At 42.9% G+C, this 24,879-nt stretch overlaps 2 protein-coding genes across 2 annotated transcripts; both read left to right on the top strand.

Moving 5' to 3' along the window:
• The first annotated feature begins 7,575 nt into the window (after positions 1–7,575).
• Positions 7,576–8,574, top strand: LOC144266006 (olfactory receptor-like protein COR4). Its single transcript, XM_077819129.1, has one exon. The coding sequence runs from the start codon at positions 7,576–7,578 to the stop codon at positions 8,572–8,574; it is 999 nt and encodes a 332-aa protein (XP_077675255.1).
• Positions 8,575–21,954: 13,380 nt separating this feature from the next.
• LOC144266335 (olfactory receptor 5J3-like) lies at positions 21,955–22,875 on the top strand. The gene has a single exon (XM_077819786.1). The coding sequence runs from the start codon at positions 21,955–21,957 to the stop codon at positions 22,873–22,875; it is 921 nt and encodes a 306-aa protein (XP_077675912.1).
• The last annotated feature ends 2,004 nt before the right edge of the window (positions 22,876–24,879 follow it).

Raw genomic sequence — 24,879 nt, 5'->3', positions numbered from 1 at the left:
TGATCTCCTAATCTGGCCTCTATTTCACTGGCTATGACATTTCACACGCTTGCCACCATATTAAGCCCAATTGCTTGTAATTAACGAAAAGGTGCCATGACACCTTCCAGAATGATAACCAGTTGTGATGTGATGATACCAGGAAACAGAGAATCCACCTCTTCCCTTGGTAATTTGTTCCAGTGTTTAGTCTCCCTCACTGTCAAAAATGTGTGCCTTACGTCTCATCTGAATTTCTCTGGCTTCAACTGACAGCCGTTGGTTCCTGTTGTGCCTTTCTTGGCTAGATCCAAGTAGCCCTGCCCCGTGAAATCTGATCTTCCCGTCCTGCTGGAATCCCCCCAGCCAGGAGAACCCAATAGGGTCCTCCTAGCTGTTTGTCTGCTGGGCTGGGGATATTAGACGCACCAGAGGCATGCAGAAGAGAGTGTACTGCATCAGCCCTGCGTTGGGCTCAGGGGTTTGGCCTTGGCAACTTCTGCTCCGGCCACATCTCTGGGTGCCTGGTCTCAGGGCTTCTGACCCCTGTGCTTGCAGCTAGGGCTGGGATGCTGAACTCAGGACTTTCATGCCCCTACCTACTCCTGCCGGCACTCTGGGTGCCTGGGCTCGGGGCTTCTGCCCGGCACCTGCAGCTGGGGCTCAGGGCTTCCCTTGAACTTTCTTCTGGGGCTCAGGGTCCATTTTTAAGGATGCCCCCGAATTGGCCCTTGTCTTAATTTGCCAGGGGACTAGTAAGTACGAGCCCCCAGCTGAGCTGCTCTCAGAAGCAGCGATCCACTCACACATCTTAGAACGTCCTCTAACTTCAGAAAGATTCTTGTCTGCTGCCCTCGGAGCCCAGGTCTGAAGGCAGCACGGAAGAGAGCGTGGCAATGCTGTGACCACCCTACAACAACCTCTGAACTCCCCCACGATCCCATTTTGGTCAGGACCCCCACCAAACGAAATGTCATTGAGATGGACGTGTTCCCAAGGAACGTGTCAATTTCAAGGAATCAACATTTCCCAGCTGAAAACAAATTTTCTCCTGGAAAACTTTCATTTTTTTCAGAGTGGTGGCCATGTTAGTCTGTATCAGCAAAAACAATGAGGAGTCCTTGTGGCACCTTAGAGACTAACAAGTTTATTTGGGCATAAGCTTTCGTAGACTAGAACCCACTTCATCACATGCATGGAGTGGAAAATACAGTAGCAGGTATAAATACACAGCACATGAAACAATGGGCGTTGCCTTACCAAGTGGGAGGTCAGTCTAACGAGACAATTGAATTAAGAGTAGGATACCAAGGAAGGAAAAATCACTTTTGTTGTGGTAATGAGGGTGGCCCATTTCAAACAGTTGATAAGAAGGTGTGAGTAAGAGTGGGGGGAAATTAGTATGGGGGAAGTTAGGACTTTTGGCTGCAGAATTTTATTTCATTTTTTAATGAGATTGTGTCTTTTAGGTTTTGTGGCACACAAGCAGAGAAGTTTGCAAGACATTGCAAACTTCCAGCAAGAAAAATAACACATAAGAACCCCAAAATCAGAGGGAGAGAATGTAAGCTACTGCTTATAACAGAGAGGCACAATTCACTGGGTACCTGCTGACTGACTGCTGCTAAGCCTCCACTGAGCTACCTAGCATGCAAGTAGGTCCAGGAACCATGCCCAAAATGTAAAGTCGCAGTATTCAATTTTATCACAAACACAAAGACACCAGAGCATCCAAATTTTCTGTTTTACAAGGTCTCTCCTTGTTTTGGAGCACTGAGTTCTAAACACACCATGGGGAATTTGAATCAAATTTCAGCTACTAATTAGTATGTGTTTGGAACAATCACTAGTGTGCATTCGCTGTTATGTTGTTGGTTTCTTTAGGAAATTTGGGGAAACAGGAGCACTGGGATAGCCTATTTCCACCACCACCCCCCCCCCACACCCACACACACACTGCACATTTGTTGCCCACTGGTGATGCCTGAGCAGTAGCATTGTGACATCAGAGATAATCCATCACTCAGCACTCCCTGCCTCCAGCTCCTTGTCACACCTGGGGAGAATGACTAGCCCCCTGGCTGCCATGGCAACAGCTACCTTTGACAACTGCTTCTCCTCTTCTTACCAGAACATCATCACAGAAAGGAAGTTTGTAATGAAACAGGACCAGATTTGGATAAGCAGGACAGCTGCCTGCTGGGCTCATTTGGGTTTGTACTGTGGTACGGTACACTGTTTCTTCTCAAACGGCCAGTGTTTGTTACTTTCCTTAGTAAGGGCTACGTGAAAGTGATATGCAAAGATCCAGCTCTTTTTCTTGGATATTGTTTATCTGCTTCTTACAAATTGAGGATTGGAGCTTAGAACTTTCACTGAAACTCAAGTTGCATTAAGTGAGTTTTGTTTTAATATAGTTTAATTTAATTATTTTTAATACTGTGTTCAACACAGCACTGAGTGGTGAAAAGGGACCTTCACAAAGATAAGAATGGCAATAAAATATATACTTAAAACAAAAGATGATTAAGGGGTTCATTGTTTAAACAGCACTTATATAATAGTTTTTCTTTCTATTAAAAAAACTAAGGAAATTAACAAACCAAAAGCCCTTCATTTAATGTTTCTAGGTTAGCTCTCATCAATAATTTAAGCCGTCAAATAATTAGGAAATACAAAATCAATATTTTGAAAAGGATTAAAAGGTTACAACTTTTAGCATTCTCAAGTTAGCAAATGTCCAAATAACTGTTGCCCTGGCACCCTTAATTCAGTCATCTTGTTCCATTGTGTGATGATGCAGATTTTAATTACATGATCCCATGTTATTTTTTTCCCGTCAGGACCCCTGCCTTATTCAGTGCAGAAGATTTTCTGCTCTGGGGATGTGTATTGCAGGAGTCTGTTGTCTGTAGGATCCCTGCCTCATTTATTGCAGAGTTAATGTTGAGTGGGCAATGCTCATTCTGGTATTTCCTAACTTGAAAGTGCTTGACTTTGAAACCTTTTAATCCTTTGTGTATTTTCTATTTTTTAAGGCTTACAACACTGATGAAACCAACCTTTATGACAAAGGGTATTTTTTTTGTTTGGGACATATCAATTATTTGTCTGTTTAGTGTCAATAGTGCGTACTTTACAAGACAGAAAAACTAAAGATACTCCCTAATACAAAGACCTTATGATCTAAGGAGGACGGACACATACAGAGAAACCAGCATGTGTAAGGACTGGGAATTTCTTTTTCTCTCTTTCTTTTGAAATCATTTGTACTTAATTATTATTATTTATTAGTAAAGAAAGGGTGGTGCATTGGGGAAGTTGTGTGGTGAGGATGTTCCATGCCGAGGGAACAATATGGAAACAGACGAAGAATGGAATGGGAGAAAGAAACACCCATGGTATTGGTGCTAGCCGTACTGGTAAAGCAGAAAGGGAGGGAGGTGATGTAGAAAAGGACAAGATTGCTGATTATGGCCTGTCTCTGTAAATAGCCCTGAACTGGGGTGGTTTCGCATTTTAAGGACTGGAAGCTCTTAGCTCAGCCAACCCTAGCAGCTAAGAAGGCCCACCTGAACACAGATCAGCTGATTCTCTTACTGATCATCTGGGAGCAGAAGAGGAAGTGGCTGAGAGAGTTGCAGGAGCTGCAGAGAAAGGAAGGAGCAGCAAGGAGGGCTAGAGACAGAGTCTGGCAATAACCTTGGAGGAAAGACCCCGAGAGCAGAGACTAAGGCCAGCAGCAAAATTGCCTTATGCTGTTCTTCTCCTTTTGGTTCGTTGTCTCTTGGAAAATAAATAAAACCCAGCTGGAAGGGCCAGTGAGACTGACCTGTTGTGAGTGCAGCTGTGGAGTCTGGAGGAGGGAGAGATGGATTGCAGGGTGCTACAGATAGACGCAGGCCTTCAGGGGATGCTTGGGAGGAGGTCATGAGCAGGGGAGGAGTGGGGTTTGGGAGGATACTGGTCTACAACAGGGCCAAATGGGAACCCTGAATTTGTGCACCCACCAGCACAAATGCACCTGATGTTTCAAGTTCTAAACTCCAACCTGGTCGGAAGGCGGTTGTTCAGAACCATACATAAGTCACATTTAATTGGGCTGCAAAGTTCCACAGGCACAAGGTCATGCTCCCAGAGTTCAAATAAATTGGAAAACCAGCATCATACGTTGCATGTGGCACCCTGGGCCGGCAAAGAGGATGGAACATGGCAGGTACCATTGCTGGAGCAGGCTTGCTGCATACCGGGGAACAAGTCATGCTCTCCGCCACACTGTTACAGCCCCTTGGAAATCAATGTTGAGAATGATGTTAAACCTACTCAGGACCAGTACAGTATAAACACATAATAATGCAAGGCTGGCCATACCTTGACCTTCCCCTGGATTGCTCCAACCTACCTCGTATGACAGGCGCTGGGTCAGGGAGCAAAGGGATGGGTTTTACATCAGCCACAGAGGCCATATCTCCTCAGTGGCAGAAACCTTTGCAAAACTTTTAAAGATAAAGCATCTACATGTGATTATCCCCTGTCCCGAAGAGAAATATGGTATATTTTAATGAGTCTGCCCATGCTTGTCTTGATGATCAGAGCTAAAATGTGCAACAGGGATTCTCTCTCAAAACGATGCTATTGCAAAACATTAAAACATACTTCCATCCTATACTTTGAAATCAAGAAAGACAATCTCTCTCAGAAGGTAGGAGTGAACATTATTACCATTACAATAGAACTGAAATCTCCTTTTGTTTTTACAACAGGAAATAACTCTTTTCAGGTCACCTTGCCCAAGACAGAAATTTACTGAAGTCAACTTGTTGATTATTGGAATCTGAAATGCAGCCATATTTTTCTTTCAGGATAAAATTATAGTCTTGAAGGGGCACTGCTCTCTGGTGAGGACATCAGAAGCTGTGGGAACAGAAAGGAGATTGTTCTGAGTCTTTCACATGACTTCTCTCTCGTAGTCCATACCTTGGGTGACTTTCTGAGTGGATTATTGACATGTTCTCTGTCATGGGAAACTCAGCCCAAGCACAGATATTGCCCAATGCAGCTATCCACTAAATTGAAGGGATATTACACCTAAGAAGAAATCCTGGGTCACTGAAACTAATGGGAATTTTGCCATAGACTTCAGTGAGACCAAGATTAAATATGTGGGGAGTGATGGTCGAGCATTCTCACTGGGGGCTCTTCTAAACCTGGAGGTCATTTCCCTGGGTACACAGGTCAAAACTCTGCGTTTTCAAGGCAAAGTGTAAGGCTCAGCTCTTTCTCTGACTGCTGTGTGGAGGTTTGGTTGTGGTGAGCTGAGTCCAATGAAAATAAATCATTTCCGTGAATTGAATGGGCTTTCAGTGATATGGCCAGCTGAGTTGCTCTACTGAGCATTATGTAGAATGTGTTTACATTCGTCTTTTCCCTGATGTTTTTAACTCCATCTTTCCTTGAATTATATAAAGGGGAATTCAACAGCCTCTTTTGAAAGAACTTTTTGCTTGCAGATAGATAGATAGATCTGAGCTATGTGAACAGGCAGGAGAGCTCTTTTAGCATCAATCCTGCTCTTCCTTTAAAAGTAGGGGTAGGAAATAGTAACATTATGGGAAATTTCTATTAACCTCTCTGATCTCTGGTTCAGAGTCTCTCTTGAGAAGGAATTTGGTCTGCAGGGGCATTTGGCTTCACCGGTCTTTTTATGAAACACTGAATAAACACACAGTAATTGCCAGATTGGATCAGACCTGAGCTCCATCTAGTGTCTTGTCTCTGATAGTGGCTACTACTAGATGTTTCAAAAGAAAGTTTAATGACCTTTAATAGTGATACGTAGAATAATCAGCCCTTCCCCGCATCTCACCCTCTAATAGTTAGAGATTCAGTTAAGCCCTGAAGCATAATGTTAGTATCCCTTAAGCATCCGGATCCATACACTATGCTATATAAAGCTGTCAAATCCCTCCAGTTTCTTTGTAGTTCTGCTTAACAGCACTCCTAGGATCTACAGACATTTCCCAACTTCTCAGCTCACCCATAATACAAGCTCAAACCAGCAAGGTACTGAGCATGCTACCCCCAATCCGAAGAAACATATAAGCACATGCTTAACTTGAAGCAACTTTAAGAATGTAAGAAGCCCCGTTGAAATCAACATGCTTAAAATTCTGGGTGCTCCACTACATGAAAGATGGAGATAGATTGGAGACAGCTCAGAGGACAGCAACAAAAATGATGAAAGGTTTAGAAGTGGTAGAGGATGGGCTAAATGACCTCTTCAGGCCCTACGTTTCTATGATTGTATGAAAAGATAATGCAGCTGCCTAAATGTTCTGCTGGACTGAGGGAAGATCCACACAGGATTAAGGCTTAAATGACCTATTGTTCTTTGCCTGGACACATTTCATGAAAAAAGTCAAGTCCTTCTTCCTTGGTACCTTCTGTAGAACTGCACATTAACCAAGCTGCTTTTGAAGTTAAATAATCATTTTATTTGTAATATTTGTCTGAATGCCGACTGACTGGCATGCTATTTGGCCAATACCAAAGAGTGGGTAAAGAAATAAATGACACATGTGTGTATGTATGGCATGTGTATGAATATGTACACACACAGATGCACTTTTTCTTTGTCTTTGGCCACAGTAAACATACCACACTTACATACCTGCTGATCACATTCGATGTTCTCTACCTTTTACCTTGCCAGGGGTGTTATGAATGAAACCCACGACATTCTCATAATTTCACAAACTGGAATGTGCGACATGAGCTAAATACAATTAACGATTATATGATTTGGCAATCACTATTGTGACATGGGCTGAGGAAAGAGGTGCAGTGAGGATATTGACATAGGATGAAACAGGTTTACAGGCAGTTTGATCCCAACTCACTAATCATAATAGATTATTGTTATTCTTATCTCTATAAAGACAGGTTAAATGGTAAATCTATTCAGACAATATTTTTTTCTTATCATTATGAATATATGTTTCTGAAAATATGTTCACTGTGGTTAATTTTCTCACAAATATTCACCCCTGGCTACACACTTTTAGTCTGATCATTAGAAGTGTATGTGTGGTAATTTTTCAGCAGCCAAAGAACAAGAAGCTGCAGGACTTAGTCAGCATGGCTGCAGTGTCCAGAAGGGATACATTTAGAAGTTCCATTTTTGAACTATTTCCTCAATGAATGTATGTGTATCCTGTGTACTGCCTAGTGCACAGTGTGATGCAAACTCTGTCTTCCTCCTACCCATGGTATTGTTCCCAGGTATACTGGAGATCCACGGATCCTAAGTCTACACTGATCAGTGAAATTAAAATATCAGCCGAATCAGGGTCAAAATGTGTAAATCAGACTAAATGGCAGGGTAATGCACTTTCCTAGAGATAAAGGAATTTTTTTTCCCTCAGAAGAAGTGAAGGAGTTCTGGGTTTTCCCATCAGTTGTTACAGGTTCCATTCCACGACTCAAAGGGTCTCTTTGCATATGACCACAGTTCTTTATATTAGCATACACCATTCGCATAAGAACTAATGCCTTCCTTTATGGTTGATCCCGCAGCGAGCACCCAAGGCTGAATGGATGGCTGGAGGAAATTGTTCGGCAGTGACCGAGTTCATTCTCACAGGACTGACAGACCGTCCGGAGCTGCAGGTCCCCCTCTTCGCAGTGTTCCTAGTGATCTATGGTATCACCCTGGTGTGGAATCTGGGAATGATGGTTTTAATCAGGATTGACCCCCGACTTCACACCCCCATGTACTTCTTCCTCAAGAATTTGTCCCTCGTGGATGTCTGTTACTCCACAGTCATCGCTCCCAAGATGCTGATGAGCTTCTTAGCAGAGAGGAAAGCTATTTCCTACACAGCTTGCATCATCCAATATTTTAGCTTCATATTGCTTGCCATCTCTGAGTGCCTTCTGCTGGCAGTAATGGCGTATGACCGTTATGTAGCCATCTGTAACCCGCTGCTGTACACAGTCATCATGTCACCAAAGCACTGCCTACGGCTGGCAGCTGGTTCATATCTATGGGCCTTCCTGACCTCTGTGATACACACAAGCGGTTTGCTAAGATTATCCTACTGCCACTCCAATCTCCTGAATCATTTTTTCTGTGATATCAACCCACTTCTAAAGCTCTCCTCTTCTGGCACCTATGTCAACGAGCTACTTGTTTTCCTCTTTGGCAGTCTGATAGAGGTGATTAGCATTGGGACCATCCTCATCTCATACATCTTAATTATTGCAACTGTGCTGCAGATCCGCTCCACCGACGGCAGGTGCAAAGCCTTCTCCACCTGCACCTCCCACCTGACGGCCGTCTCCATGTTCCACGGGACAATTCTCTTCATGTACTTCCGACCCAGCGCCAGCTACGTGCTGGACACAGACAAAATGGCCTCAGTGTTCTACACTGTGGTGATCCCCATGCTGAACCCCCTCGTCTACAGCTTGAGGAACAAGGATGTGAAGGATGCCCTGAGGAGAGCAATAGAGACAAAATTGAGGGCCCATTTTCCCCCAAAGGGTGTCATAATAGGACAACCAAATCCTTCAATGGCTGCTCTGCACACATAGGGCTTGGCTCCACTATGGGGTGGATCAATGTTGTGGCGATCGATCCACTGGGGGACAATTTAGCAGGTCTAGTGAAGACTCACTGGATCGACCCCGATTGCTCTCCCATTGACTCTGGTACTCCACCAGAATGAGATGAGTAAGGGGAGTCAACAGGAGAGTTTCTTCTGTAGACTCAGCGAAGTGTGGACCCAGCAATAAGTAGATCTAAGCTACGTCTATTTGAGTGACACTACTAACACAACTCAAATTATGTAGCTTCGATTGACCTGTTCCCTTAGTGTAAACTAGGCCATGTGGTCTGATTCAGAAAGTCCATAAGCACATGTTTAAGTATGTCTCCCTTCGGCTTCAGTGGGACGTAACCATATGTTTAAAGTTAAACATGTATTTAAGTGCTGCCTCAGACAGAGATGCTTTTCTGAGCAGACACCTTATGTGCATAAAAAGGCCATGTCAGTTATCAAATGATGGTTTGGCTCCCCTGTACCGATAGTAAAATACTTTGAAATTGATTTTTCAGTGTAAGATGTAAGAGTGTGATTCAAATATTGCTTAGAATTACTGAATAAAAGGGAAAAGTTCACACTGCAACCATGGAATCATGAGCAATAACCAGGACTGGTTTGATACTCCAAAAACATTGACAGACATTTGTTCAAATAAATTTTGTGATTTTGCTTCAGTCAGATCCACAGCCCAACTCATCTGTTTTCCTGGAGACACTTGTGTCCATGTAATTATGTTGAAAACTTTGTCTGTTGAAAGGGAGAATGTCATGAATGCTCACTCAGATATAATATTTTGTCCGTACTCACACCAAAAATCTCCCCCGCCCCCGCCCCCACCCCACACACACGCACATAACTCTTTGGTCACCTAAATTACCTGGTCTTTAATTGCAACTCCTAAACTCACAAACACATACAGACACATTTTCAAGGATAGTCATTGTTGGTGAATGCCACAGTTATTGAGATCTCAATGTAAAAGACCTTGGGCCCTATTTTCCTAAGCGCTGAGTACTTGCAGCTCCCCTTGACTTCAGCTGGAGTGATGGATCTTTTATTTTTGGAAATGAGGGATCGAGGGGACTGAAGTTGGGCACCAAAATCACTGGCCATTTCTGAAACTTTTGGGCACGGCGAATTACAACAGTGAATACCTAAAGCACCAGTCACCTCAGGGTACGTCCACACTGCAATGTAAGCCCAGGATTTGAACTCATGCTCAAGTGAACTCAAGCACCCTTCCATCTCCACATAAATTACACTAACCAAGGGCTCAAAGCCCGGGTCCGAGGACCCCACAGTGATAGAAGGTCTAAGCCTGAGTCAAGCTAAAACCCAGGGTTTACATTTTTTATTGGTTTGCCGTGTAGACACAGCCCCTCTGGACTCCTGCTCTGGGAGTCAGCCAAAAATATCCCAAAGGCTGAGTTTCTTTGTCCTCTGGACAATAAAGTGTTCCCACACTGCACCACAAACAAAGAGCTAGAGTGGTCACATTTTGGAAGTGTGCCAGGAACTCTGGGATCTGGGTGTTTGAAATGGGGATCACATAATGCCGTGTAGATGCTGGAGCCCCAGTTTGGGATCCAGGGTACAACAATCCCTAACCTGGAGTTACAAATGAGTGTAGATTCTCAAACCCGAGGTTAACAAACTCAGGCTTTGCAAATGTGAGTTCTACTATCCCAGGGCTTACACTGCAGTGTAGACATGTCCTCATAGAGCTAGCGAGTCACTGTGGTGTGGCTGTGTGTTCAGCACAATGGGGCTCTGGTCTCAGTTTGCACCTCCAGTCACGACTGTAAAAGTGAGAACATTGAACTACGGGCAAGTTTCAACCACCTGTCAGGCTTCTGCTAAGATTTTTTGATTTCATACGTATGACGCAGCAGAGCTCCCCTCAGGAAATGGAGAGATTGAACTAATCTGTGGAATCCCAGCCTAACCCCCTAGGCCCGCTGCCTTTCAGACCCATGACACCCAGTCAGACATTTCCCTCTTTTTCATGTAATTTGTTCCCTTCTGCCTCTGTCTGCTGCCAGCCCCTTTCTGCCCTCACCCATACACCGTTTGGTTTTATCTGAGCCCAAAACACAGCTCAGAGCCAGGGCAGGGGACAGAGCAATTTTAAAGGCTGGGGAGCCTCCTGCATGGCCTACAGAAGCAGTGCAGAGGAAGGGGGCCTAGAAGAGGAAGCATGGCCTAGAGCTGTGCAGGCAGAGGAAGGGGGCAAAGAACAGAGCCACACCCAGCTACCAGCACCAGCCATCTTAACAGAAAGCATCACCCAGCCCATCACTTAAAACCATAAGACTAGTCATACGGCATCAGACCAATGGTCCATCTAGCCAAGTGACCTGTCTTCCACAATGGCCAATGCCAGATGTTTCAGAGAGAATGAACAGAACAGGGCAATTATCCAGTGATCCATCCCCTGTCATCCGCTCCCAGCTTCTGTCAGTCAGAAGTTTAGGGACATCTATAGCATGGGATTGCATCCCTGACCATCCTGGCTAATAGCTATTGATGGACCGATCCTCCAAGAACTTATCTAATTCTTTTAAAAAAACAGTTATACTTTTGGCCTCACAACATCCCCTGGCAATCACTGTCCTCTGCACAGCTCTACTGCTGACAGCTGAAACTCTTCTTATACACCTCAAAAATTGGCTTGTGTTTTAGGAACTGAGTTCCAGACCCTAGGTTGTTATATACTTTAATTGAAGTCACTTGAAGTCAAAGGAGCTACACAAATGACAGCAAATGAAGATCTGGCCCTGCAAATAAGGAGTTCTACTGATATATCTTATTTTTATTACTTAGTTTATCCAAGGGAAGGTCAAGAAGTGCCTTAAGCATGCTATATATGTGCCTGTGTGGGACAAAGATTTCCAATCGGGTAAGGATCTTCAATTCTGCAGACAGAGGCATAAAATTCAGTGGCTGGAAGCTAAATAAACTCAGTCAAGATATGAGGTGCACCTTTTCTTCCTGAGGGTAATTAATTATTGGAAGAAATTACTTATTACTGTGGCGGATGTTCCATCACGTAATGTCTTAAAATCAAGGCGATATATCTTTCTATATCATATACTATAGCTCGAAGAGAATTCATGGGATCGATGGATAAATTAAGGGGTGAGGGACTTGTGCCTGTGTTATGAAGGAAGTTCAACTAGATGAAGGTATTGTTCCTTTCAGCATGTTTAAGTCACTTTAAAAAAATCCAGGAATCTGAGTCTCTTTATGTCTTCCCAACACATCTTGATTTCTGACCTATAATGATACAGAACAATAACCCTGTTATCTCTGTTCAGAATATGACATTTCTTTCAGCAGCTATTCGCACATCCCATAGCAGTGTGGAAGTGGAGACACTGAGCGAAAGCCTGGGCTTAACAAGACACGTATAAATCTGGAATAACTTTATAGATTTCACTGGCTTAACGATGGCATAAGAGCCTGAGCCAAAGGTGCTGAACTCAATGACAGCTTTCCATTGACTTCAGATCAAGGCATAGAATTTGATGCACTACTTAACTCTTCCTTGTTGGGAAGAGTCATCTCTGCCTATATCTCCTCCCATCCTGAGCCAGGAACCGGGGGTCTTGCCAAGATGCTCCAATACAATGCACGGCTCTCTCAGTCTCACTAGCTGTAAGAAAAGAGAGTTCCCAAAGAACGGCAGAAAAAGGGTTAAGGAGCATAAAGTTTCATTCTACAGACACAAAACTATACTTGTCTGCTAACTATGCCCATTGCAACTGACGTTCAAAGTATGTCTTCAGATGCTGGTATTTACATATTCCCAATATATTTGATTATCATCATTATGTTTATACCCAAGAGCATATCTAGTGTTGCAGCAGGTGAACAAATACTTTGATCAATACTGAGAGCAAAAGGTCAAACAGGAAGGAAGGGCCGGCAGTCTGGGTGCTAGCCTGGAATTTAGAAGTTGAGTTAAATTCCTATCTCTGCCACAGATTTGCTGTGTGACCTTGGACAAGTCACTTAGCCCCCCCCTTTGAAATTCTGTAAAATGGGGTTAATAGCACGTCCTTATTTCACAAAGGTGTTCTGAGGACACAGTCATGAGAAGGTTGTGAGATACTCAATTGTTGCAGTAGCTGGAGCCATATATGTGCTATAGATATATTGCAAATACCTTACTTATGTTGGTGAATGCTGATCCACATGAGCTGTCCCATTCACTACTGCAGGAATAAGATGTCACCGCTCAATAAGAGTCCAGTGATGTGGCTCAGACAGATGTAGAAAATGGTTATCATTATCAATAAGAACATTCTTATAACCGAGCAATCAGAACGCATTTGGTGTGGTATGTGTGTTTCCTTTCTAGTAGATACTAAACCTGACATTCATAGCACAGGGCATTTTTGCATGAAAAGGAGATAGAAGAGAGGGAGTTGAATTAATAAGAAATTTGTTTCATATGAATTCCCAAAGTCCTGCCCCTTCCTTTCCTCCTCTGTGGCAAATATCCTAAACTCTGGATTGAGACATGAAGGATTCCATAGGGCAGATGCTTGGAAAATGATCCACTAGCTGATTCAGAAATGACCACTAAAAGGAAGAGAGACAAGCTATGGAATAAAGCTGTGGATAGAGGTGAAAGCATTTGAAGAAAATCAGGGCCCAGTTGTGACAGGGTGTGGCCAGACTGCACTATTTTGTGGCTATACTGTGCTGGTGTAATGGCCCTGAGTAGGTTTAACATCATTACATAAGAACATAAGAATGGACATAGTGGGTCAGACCAAAGGTCCATCTAGCCCAGTGTCCTGTCTTCCAACAGTAGCCAGTGCCAGGTGCCCAGAGGAAATGAACAGAAGAGATAATGATCAAGTGATCCGTCCTTTGTTGCTCATTCCCAGCTTCTGGCAAACAGAGGCAAGGGACACCATCCCTTCCCAGCCTGGCTAATATCCACTGATGGACCAATCCTCCATGAGTGTATCTAGTTCTTTTTTGAACCCTGTAATAGTCTTGGCTTTCACAATATCTTCTGGCAAGGAGTTCCACAGGTTGACTGTGCGTTGTGTGAAGAAATACTTCCTTTTATTTGTGTTAAACCTGCTGCCTATTCATTTCATTTGGTGACCCCTAGTTCTTGTGCTATTAGAAGTAGTAAACAACACTTCCTTAACTACTTTCTCTACACCAGTCATGATTGTATAGACCTCAACCATTCCCCCCCTTAGTCATCTCTTTTTCAAGCTGAAAAGCTCCAGTCTTATTAATCTCTTCTCACATGGAAGCCGTTCCATACCCTTAATCATTTTTGTTGCCTTTTTCTGAATCTTTTCCATTTCCAATATATCTTTTTTGAGATGGGGCGACCACATCTGCACACAGTATTCAAGATGTGGGCGTACCATGGATTAATATAGAGGCAAGATATTTTCTGTCCTGTTTTTTAATTATTCCCACCAGTCTGTTCTCTTTTTTGACTGCCGCTTCACATTGAGTGGATGTTTTCAGAGAACTGTCCACAATGACTCCGAGATCACTTCCTTGAGTTGTAACAGCTAACTTAGACCCCATCATTCTCATCACTGATTCCCAAGGGGCTGTAAGAGTGTGGCAGAGAGCATGACTTGGTCCCCGGCATGCAGCATCCCTGCTCCCACAGTGGTACCTGCCATGTTCCATTCTCTTTGCTGGCCCAGGGTGCCATTTGCAATGTACAATGTTGTTTTTCCAACTTATTTGAACTCTGGGAACATGACCTTGTGTCTGTGAAACTTCGCAGCCCAATTAAATGTGTCTTACGGATGGTTCTGAACAGTCACCTTCCGACCAGTTTGGAGTCTAGAACTTGAAACATCAGGAAAGCTGGTGGGTGCACAAATTCAGGGTTCCCATTTAGCCCTGTTGTAGAGCAGTCTCCTCCCAAACCCCACTCCTCCCCTGCTCATGACCTCCTCCCAAGCACCCCCTGGTGGCCTGAGTGGTCCTGCAGAACTCTGCCATCCATCTCTCCCTCCTCCAGGCTCCACAGCTGCACTTACAACAGATAGGTCTTGCCGGCCCTTCCAGCCAGCTTTTATTTATTTTCCAAGTAGGGTGACCAGATGTCTGGATTTTATAGGGACAGTCCCGATTCTTGGGTCTTTTTTTTCTAAGAGCTCCTATTACTCCTCACCCCCGTCCCGATTTTTCACACGTGCTGTCTGCTCACCCTATTTCCAAGAGACAACAAATAAAAAGGAGCATAACAGTATAAGACAATTTTACTGCTGGCCTTAGTCTCTGCTCTCGGGGTCTTTCCTCCAAGGTTATTGCCAAACTCTCTGTCTCTAGCTTTCCTTGCTGCTCCTTCCTTTCTCTGCAGCTCCTGCAACTCTCTCAGACACTTTCTCTTGTGCTTCCTTCTGATCAGTAAGAGAATCCACTAATCCAGGTTCAGGTGGGCCTCCTTAGCCGCTTGGGTTGGCTGAGCTCAGGCCTCCAGTCCTTAAAATGCCAAACCACCCCAGTACAGGGCTATTTACAGAGACAGGCCATAATCAAAAATCTAGGTCTTTTCTACATTATCTCCCTCACTTTCTGCTTTACCAGCTAGCACCAATACCATGTGTTTCTTTCTCCCATTCCATTCCCTGTGTGTTTTCGAATTGCTTCCTCTGCATGGAACATCCTCACCATGCAAGTTCCCCAATGCACCACACTTTCTTTAATAATACTAATGATTATTCATCAAAAGAAAAAGAAATTGCTAGTTCTTATATACCCTGCTTTCTTTGTATTTTTCAGTCTTCCTTCGACCAGAGGGTCTTTGAATTAGGGAGTGTCCTTACTTTTTCTGCCTTGTAAAGCACACACTGTTGATACTGGACAGATAAATAATGGATACATCATGCACACACCAAAAAAAAACCCTTTGTCATAAAGGTTGGTCTTGTCAGTAAAGTAAGCCATAAAAATTAGGAAATGCACAAAGAACCAAAAAGCTGCAAACTCAGGTTAGGAAATACCAGAATGAGCATTGCCCATGCAACATTAACTCTGCAGTAAATGAGGCAGGGATTCTACAGACAACAGACTCCTTCAATACACAGCCCCAGAGCCAGAAATCCTGTGTACTGAATAAGGAAGAGGTCCAGAGGGAAAAAAAAATAATATGGGATCATGCAATTAAAGTCTGTATCATCATGCAAAAGCACAAGAGGACTAAATTAAGGGTGCCAGGGCAACATTTATTTGGATATTTGCTAACCTGAGCATGCTAAACTTTGTAACCTTTTAATCCTTTTTAAAACCTTGACTTTGTATTTCTTAATTATGTATGGTTTCAGTGATTGATGAAAGCCAACTTAAGTAACATTAAATGAAGGGGTTTTTGTTTGTTTGTTTTTTTTAATAGAAAGAAAATATTTTATATATGTGCTATTTAAACAATGAAGCTCTTACTCAAGTGTTGTTTTCAGTATATATTTTATTGCCATTCTTATCTTTGTGAAAATCCCTGTTTCACCACTCAATGCTGTGTTGATCACAGTATAGAAAGTAAGTAAATTAAACTGTATTAAAAAACTCCTCATTTTAGCAACTTCAGTTTCAGTGAAAATTCTAAGCTATAATCCTCAATTTGTAAGAAGCAGATAAACAATATCCAAGAAAAAGAGCTGGAATTTTGCATCTTATTTTCAGTGAGCCCTTACTAAGTAAAGTAGCAAACAATTGTCCTTTGAGACGAAACACTGTACCGTACCACAGTACAAACTCAAATGAGCACAGCAGGAGGCTGTCCTGCTTACCCAAATCTGGTCCTGTTTCATTACAAACTTCCTTTCTGTGATGATGTTCTGGTCATAAGGGGAGAAGCAGTTGTCAAAGGTAGCTGTTGCCATGGCAGCCAGGGGCTAGTCATTCTCCCCAGGTGTGACAAGGAGCTGGAGGCAGGGAGTGCTGAGTGGTGGGTTATCTCTGATGTCACAATGCTACTGCCCAGGCAGCACCAGTGGGCAGCAAATGTGCATGGGGGGAGGGGCAGGGAAACAGGTTTTCCCAGTGCTCCTGGTTTCGCCAGTTTCCTAAAGGAACCAACAACATAGAAAACACATTAATGGTGATTCCACACACATGCTAATTAGTAGCTGAAATTTGATTCAAATTCCCCATGGCATGTTTCGAAACCAGTGTTCCAAAACAAGGAGAGACCTCGTAAAACAGAAAATGTTAATGCTCTGGTGTATTTGTGATTGTGTTGAAATTGTGAGTTTAAATTTGGGGCATGGTTCCTGGACCTGCTTGCATGTTAGAGAGCTCAGTAGGGCAGCACGCAATCAGGGCGTAGCAGCAGTCAGTCAGCAGGTACCCAGTGAGTTGTGCCTCTCTGTTATAGTCAGCAGCCTACATTCTCTCTCTCTGATTTTTGGGTTCTTACATGTTATTGTTCTGGCTCCTGAGAAACAAATTAGCGAGACATTGTGAACTTCCAGCAAGAGTATTTTATGTTTTCTCTAACTTCTCTGCTTGTGTGCCACATAACATAAAAGACACAATCCTGTAAAATATGAAATAAAATTCTGAATCCAAATGTCCTTGTGAAACAAAAAAATTGAACCATTTCATTCTGAAAATATTGATCTTCCTGAAGCACTTCACTTTTCCTTTCCCTTTCACAGGGAGGAGCCTAAATTAGGTTTCCCTAAATCCATGATTGGAATACTCAAACATTTCCCTTCTTTTTCATGCAATTTGTTCCTTCTGCCTCTGGCTGCTGCTACCCCTTTTCTGCCCTCACCCAAACACAGTGGAGATTTTATCTTGCTCCCTTGCCGCAATACAGCTCAGACCCAGGGCAGGGGAGCCAGCTGCGTGGCCTACCGAAGCAGCGGTATCCTAGAGCTGAGGACTGTGCAGGCAGAGGAAGAAGGCAAAAGATAGAGCCACACCCAGCTACCAGCACCAGCCATCTTAAGAAAAAGCATCACCCAGGCCATGATAGAATCACAGAATTGGAAGGGATCTTGAGATGTCATCAAGTCCAGCTCCCTGAGCTCATAGCAGGAGCAAGCACCACCAAGAACATCCCTGACAGGTGTTTGTCTAACCTGCTCTGAAAAATCTCCAACGATGGAGATTCCAGAACCCCCCAGGCAGTTTATTCCAGGGCTTAACCACCCTGACCATTAGGAATTTTTTTCTAACGTCCAACCTAAACCTCCCTTGCTGAAATTTAAACCCACTGTTTCTTGTCCTACCATCAGAGGTTAAGGAGAATAATTTCTTCTCCTTCCTCCTTGTAACAACCTTTTTAAGTATTTGAAAACTGTTAACATGTCCCCTCTCAGTCTTCTCTTTTCCAGACTAAACAAACCAAATTCTTTCAATCTTCCCTCATAGGTCATGTTTTCTTGACCTTTAATCATTTTTGTTGCTCTTCTCTGGACTCTCTCCAATTTGTCCCCATGTTTCCTGAAATGTAGTGCCCAGAACTGGACATGATACTCCACTTGAGGTCTTATCAGAGCTTTGTAGAGTGGAAGCATTACTTCTTGTGGCTTGCTTACAACACTCCTGCTAATGGTGGATTGTCTGTCACTTGAAGTCTTCCCAACTGGATATCTAGCTAAATGATGTGTTAGAGCTAAAATAATAATAATAATAATAATAATAATAATAATAAAATTTGAGCTTGATACAGAAATTATCGGACAAGGGTTTTTTATGCGGGAGGTCAGATTAGATGATCATATTGTCCTCTTCTGGCCTTAAAATGTATGAAAAATCAATTTTACCCCATGAGGAGTGGTAAACTCTGCTCTGTGTGGATGCCAAGCCTTACAATTAGTGCTTTACAAAGTTAAAGTTGTTTGATTGCTGTAACTGTGCTCTTTCCATAGTTTAACATGTCTGGATTTCTTTTAAGTGTAACTTTGACACTGAATTCACCGACTCCTCCATACGGAAAGACAGACTTAGCCATTCATTTTCAGTTACACTGCCCCTGAGACCTCTTTTGTGGCTTAGCAAAACAGTGAGAGCTTTCTGTAAAACTAAGCAAAGAATAATAAAGAAAGCTACTTAGCACGTGCATCGTTTGGAGGTAAGATAGGGCACCACGGAGGGCATTGTAATGAGCCCCTCTATGTCTGGCTTGAGACTATAATTGAAGGTGTAACGTACTTCGGAGACTTGATCCCTAAATGCCACAGAAATGAATATATAAGGTTTGTGGTGCCTTAAGATGTTCCTTAGGGATGAAGAGTGAGTGAACACTTTCATCCACCAGCAGCTATGATTCAATACCTCTTTCCTTCAGTGGAGGTGGGATAACTATTTTTCTTCCCTTCTGATTCCTAGACATAACTTTTCATTTTCTCCATTTACTTAGACGTGTGATGTTAGTGTAGTCAACCTTTTGGCAACTTGAGACAGACATTGTTTGTTTGTTCATTTTTTCTGTCTCAGGATAAATAACAGTGAAAACGGACATGGTTCATGAAAAAGAGCCTGAAAGGTCCAGGTGGATACTAGGTAAGAATCCAGTATTGTACATAGAGATGCATCTGAGTTACACACTTCAGAGATCTGGAATCAGATTCAGATCCAACTTCTGTAACCTTTGATGATTTTCAGATTCTGGGCTTTGGTTACAGCCAATTATAGAGATAAGTCAGGGTTGTAAAACTTGTATTTATTGTTGTTGTGTTATCAGTTAGAGATCAGTGCCCCCACTGTACTGGGTTCACCGAAAACACATAGTAAGAGAGAGTTCCTGCCCTCAAGAGCTTATAGGCTAAGAAACAAGACAGAAGAGGGTGGGTGAAAGGAAGGTTTATTATCCAAATTTAATAAAGAGGGAATTGAGGCAAAGAGGAAAGCTTTGTCCGAAATCACACAGGTATTCTGTAGCAGAGCCAGGACTTAAAAGGCTGATCTCAGACTAATGCCCCTAGCGCCAGTCTGACCATTATCCAGTGTTGTGTATGGATGTGAGTGGGGGTGGGGGAGGGGGAGGACAGACACTTGGATCCAGTGGGTTGTGGTGTGTCCGATCTCTCACCATAAGGGGGAAATAACAATAATTATTTGCACTGCGGCAGCTCCAGACATCTTTGTGTTTGTTTGAAAAATGTGACCAGTGGGTAGCATTGGAAAGGCAGAGGTGGTAGATGACATTGCAATAGCAGAGGATCCTCAAGGTGTTGAGAGCCTGTGAAGGGCCTTGGATTGAAAAGAAGCTGTTTGTGTGTGATGAAATGGGGAAGGGGGAGTCAGAAGAAGGAAGCAAATGGAGAAAGCCTCACTTTTGAGGTGTTACATAGTTTTGGCTTCATGTCTCTTCAGCCTTCTTTCTTCCTTCTTTCTCTCTTCCTCCCCATTCTTCTCACACTCCTTGTCTACACAGCATCTTCTCCATTTATCTTATTCTCTCACCTGTGGCTTCCGGCATTCCCTGTATGCTACCTTTTCCAGGCATCCTGCCTCCCTCCTTCAGAGCCTTGCCTTGCACACAGCTTCCCATCGTCGCTTCTGTGCCAACATTATTCCTTCACCGTTTCCTGCCTACCTCATACCTATACTCCTGTGTCATGGCGAATGGCCCAGAGACATGAAGGACCTGGCAGTGTGTACCACTAGTAGGTGTAAGCAGTTGGGACTGGAGACAAGTGGCCAGAAAGCTCCTAGAGCAAGGAAAGCATAGACCGAAGGCACAGTTGCCAATTCTCATGATATTTGGTGCTTCTCTTAAAGCCCCAGCTCCTTCAGCCGTGTGATCACTTAAGAATCTCAGATTTTTTTAAGTATGTTTCTAGCCCTCACAGTTGCTAAGAAAAGCTTGAAAACATGACCCCCCTTCAGGGCCCAGAAACATTGTTCCATTGCAATTTGCTGACTGAATGAAATTGAAACATTTCTCGAAGACGGGCCAATTTCATTGCAGCACCACGGAATTGGGGAAACTCTGCCTACATGAGAATCCTGCCTGGTTTCTGCTAGTTCACTTGCCCAGCTCCTTGGCAACTTGCCATGTGGCCTGCTAGCAACCAGAGTCCACGGCCTTGGAGCTGCCACACATGCCATTGCCCTGGGGGCTGGGGACACCCAAAATTTCCAGGGTCCATGGCTCCAGGGATCCATTCCCTTTTTCAGAGACTTTTCAAATACTGGGGGTTTGGTGCTAACCCAACAAATTCTGAAATAACAAAATCTTGCACAAATCAAAACCTTTCCCTGCCCCTCTCTCCAGACCACCCTTAGGCATAGGCAGCAAACACAGCTGTGTAGGGCACCTGAAAATTTGGGCCACCCCTTAGTCTTAATATCCACCTACCCGCCTCTTCCTATCCCTGTTGCTGGTGGCTGCTGCAGCCTGGTGAGTCTTCCTCTGGAAGGGATCTAGTTAACTTAAAAGTGAAAAAGCCTCCAGCCTGCCAGACCTATTAGCACAACTTTGAAATTCTTGAAGAGCCATTAAAGTTGTAATGAAACCATTTAATGGGCATTTGCCAGCTCCTGGGTATATACTGTCAGTTTCTGAATTTACTAACAAAAACAGTTGTGCATCACTGTGATATTTACTCAGAACATGTTAGTCTACTGGAGCTATGTTTAAAATCTGCTTTAAAAGTATTTCATCAGTATGTTGCTGAAGATTATAAAATCACAACTCTAAACAAATCGCCGTCATCCCCCTCAGGCTGCCATTGGGCACAGGGTTTAAAAATACTCTTAGGAACCCATATCTCCTAAAGATGGATCTACCCTTTCTAAACCCTTTTTGTATTATTTTAAAAAGATCTCAAGATTTTAAGCCAATCACATGATTTTTGGAAGCCTGGTTCCTGGTTTTCAAGCGCTTGGGATTAGCAACAGGGGATATGTTATGAAGCAGCAGTAACCAAGTGACTGGGACACAACTGAGATGCTGTAGTCATCTAAAAGGGTTATCTGGGAGGAGTCTGAACCCAGAGAATAGGATCCCAAGTACGAGAGCTTTCTAACTTACCCTTAGTGAGCAGACAATATAAAGTAAACTCATAACTCATGCAGGTATATTTCATTGGGGAAAATTTGTAAGAATGTGCTTGCATTTGGAAATTCCCCAAGGGGAACTGGATGCCTAATTCCAATCAATTTTATGGAGACTGGGATGTCAAAATCTCCTAGACAGCTTTGAAAATCCCAGTCCTCATAAAAAGGGAGTGTAAATCAAAAAGTCCATCTCAACTTTTCCCAGACATCACGGTAGCTGGTTTCCAAGAAGATATTGACTACCCACTCTCAAGCCCAGTGGTGTCATTCAGATTTAATTCATGCTGTGAAATTTCCTTCTTCCATGCTGCTCACTCTTGTTATCCCGGCAGGTATGGTTTCATGTAGCCCTGTATACATGGCTGAGGGCAATCACAGCATGGTGACCCAGTTCATCCTCCTGGGGTTGACGGATAATGAGGAGCTGCAAATACCCCTCTTTGTGGTGTTTCTGGTGATCTATATTCTTACGCTGGTGGGGAATCTCGGGATGATCATGTTGATCAGGGTTGATCCCCGACTCCACACCCCCATGTACTTCTTCCTCAGTAACCTGTCTGTCATTGACCTCTGCTACTCCACAGTCTTTGCTCCTAGGATGCTGGTGAATTTCTTAGTGGGGAGTAAAAGCATTTCTTACTCTGCCTGCATTGCCCAACACTTCTCCTTCGTTGTTTTTGTGACCACAGAAGGGTTTCTGCTGGCCGTGATGGCATGCGACCGCTATGTAGCCATCTGTAACCCTCTGCTGTACACTGCTGTTATGTCTAAGAGAGTCTGTTTTCGTCTAGTGGCCGGCTCATATGTAGTGGGGCTCGTGAACTCACTGACCCACACATGTGGCTTGCTGAGGTTGTCATTCTGCGGGCCCAACGTCATCAATCATTATTTTTGTGACACTAACCCATTGCTGAAGCCCGCCTGCTCTGATAACCGCATCAATGAGATTTTGCTCATAATGTTCTCTGTGGTTCTTGCCACGTCCACCCTCCTGATTATCATCATCTCTTATCTGTACATCTTCTTCTCTATCCTGAGGATCCGCTTCGCTGCGGGCAGGCAGAAAGCCTTCTCCACCTGTGCCTCTCATCTGACAGCTGTCACCATGCTCTATGGACCTGTGAGCTTAAGCCACATACAACCCAGTTCCACCTACTCACTGGAACAGGAGAAAATCTCTGCTGTGTTTTATACCCTGGTGGTCCCCATACTGAACCCCCTTATTTATAGCCTGAGGAACAAGGAGATTAAGGATGCTCTTAAGAGGGTGGTAGACTAGAAAAACATTCTCAGCTAATTTGTTCACCATGACAATTCCAGTCAATTGAGAAGAACAATTGGAAGGAGAGGAGTATCGTCTATGTGTCACTGCCTTCATTTGTGTATCTCAAATGTTGTACAGGAATTAAATGAACCTCAAAGAACTGATGTAGCATGTGCAAATTTTGTTTTACGATTGCTTGAGGGGAACAATGTTACCTAATGTCCTGTCATTATGTGGTTGTTCCTACAGACACCCTTCCTTGTTTCTTGACCATTAATCTATTTGAAATGCTGCCCTGAAAGGTTATCTGAGATTTAAAATAAAATAAAACTTGTTTCTAACTTTAATTTCTTAATGTGTTGCTCTAATTAATACTCAGTATGTAGCTTGCACTATGAGAATTCAATACTTTTGCTCTCTTTAGTGTCTGGGCCTCAAAAGGGCTTTGTGAGCCTGACACAATTAATCTGTATCCCCTTTATAACAGCCCTTAACGTAGTTGAAGACTGTTATTAGGTCCCTTCTCAGTCGTCTTGTCTCAAAACAAGACATGCCCAATTTTTTTTTAAATCTTTCCTAATAAATCAGATTTTGTAAACCCCTTTTGTCATTTTTGTTTTTCCCCTCTGGACTCTCTCCTATTTGCCCACATCTTTTCTAAAGTGTGACGCCCAAACCTAGACACAGAACTTCAACTGCAGCCTCACCAGTGCCAAGTACAGCCAAACAGTTACTGCCCTGGTCGTACATACAACACTCATGGTAATACACCCCAGACAGCCTTTTTCACAACTGCATCTCATTGTTGGCTGATACTCAACTTGTGATCCACTTGAACTCTCAGATCCATCTCAGCTGCACTTCTCCCTAGCCGGTTATTCCCCACATTGTATTTGTGCATTTGATTTTTCCTTCCAGAGTGAAGTACTTTGCACTTGTCTTTATATTAAGCAAATCTATACTCAGACCAGTCCTATATACATCTATTCTCAACAGTGTTATCATATATACTTAGGCTTGGAAGGAATAGACTTTTCTCAAAAAAATGTTGGTAAATGTTGATTTCACCACAAGCACACAAACCAATGAAAAAAATATTGCTCTCAATAATTGAAATGTACAGCTAGGCAAGAGTATGAAAAATTGCAGCTTGAGAGTGTACTAGAGTTTGATTTAAGGATATTTATTTTGACATGTGATGTTGACAATTTGTGTTTTAACAGTTATAAAGCTTTAACTTTTTGAATCTCAGTGTTGGCTGTCATTAAAAAAATTATGTCTGACCTCCCATTGCCTGATCTCCCATAATTTCTTGCGACTGTAAAGGTTTGAACATTTAAAACAAAAAGACTTAAAAATAAACATTGATATTATCAATTAAAATTATAAAAATTATTTTAAAAAATAAAATTCTGAACAAGGCTCTCTGTACTTTTTATACAGCTTTATTCTCAATCATCTTTCTGTCACCTTATTCTGTTCTCCATCTGTACCTCTTGTCTCTTATTTTAAGCTTACATTACGAGCTCCTTTGGCCAGAGATTGTCTTTTTGTTATATGTTTGTACAGCACCTAACAGAAGGGGGCTGGGATTAAGCCTAATTCTAATGAATTAATTAAGTACTATCAATAATAATGCTCATGTAATATTACTCCCACCAATGCCATATATTTCAGAGGGGTAGCTGGTTAGCCTGTTTCAGCAAAGACAATGAGGAGTCCTGTGGCACCTTAAAGACTAACACATTTATTTGGGCAGAAGCTGTCGTGGGCTATAACACACTTCTGGGTTCCAGCTCATGATAACTTATGCCCAAATAAATTTGTTAGTCCTTAAGGTGCCACAGGACTCCTCATTATCAATGCCATATAGTGATTTTATAGGTTTACTAACAGCAATGCTATAAATTGATCGTATATTTTAAGGACTAGACGGGACAATGAGATCATTTAGTCCAACTGTATAACTCAGGTCACACTTTGATACAGTTACCCTCTGTATTAAGCCCATTAACTTGT

The sequence above is a fragment of the Eretmochelys imbricata genome, chromosome 6 (genome assembly GCF_965152235.1).
Source record: "Eretmochelys imbricata isolate rEreImb1 chromosome 6, rEreImb1.hap1, whole genome shotgun sequence".
NCBI lineage: Eukaryota > Metazoa > Chordata > Testudines > Cheloniidae > Eretmochelys > Eretmochelys imbricata.
The sequence above is the reverse complement of the archived record's forward strand: the minus strand, read 5'-3'. Positions and strand labels throughout refer to the sequence as shown.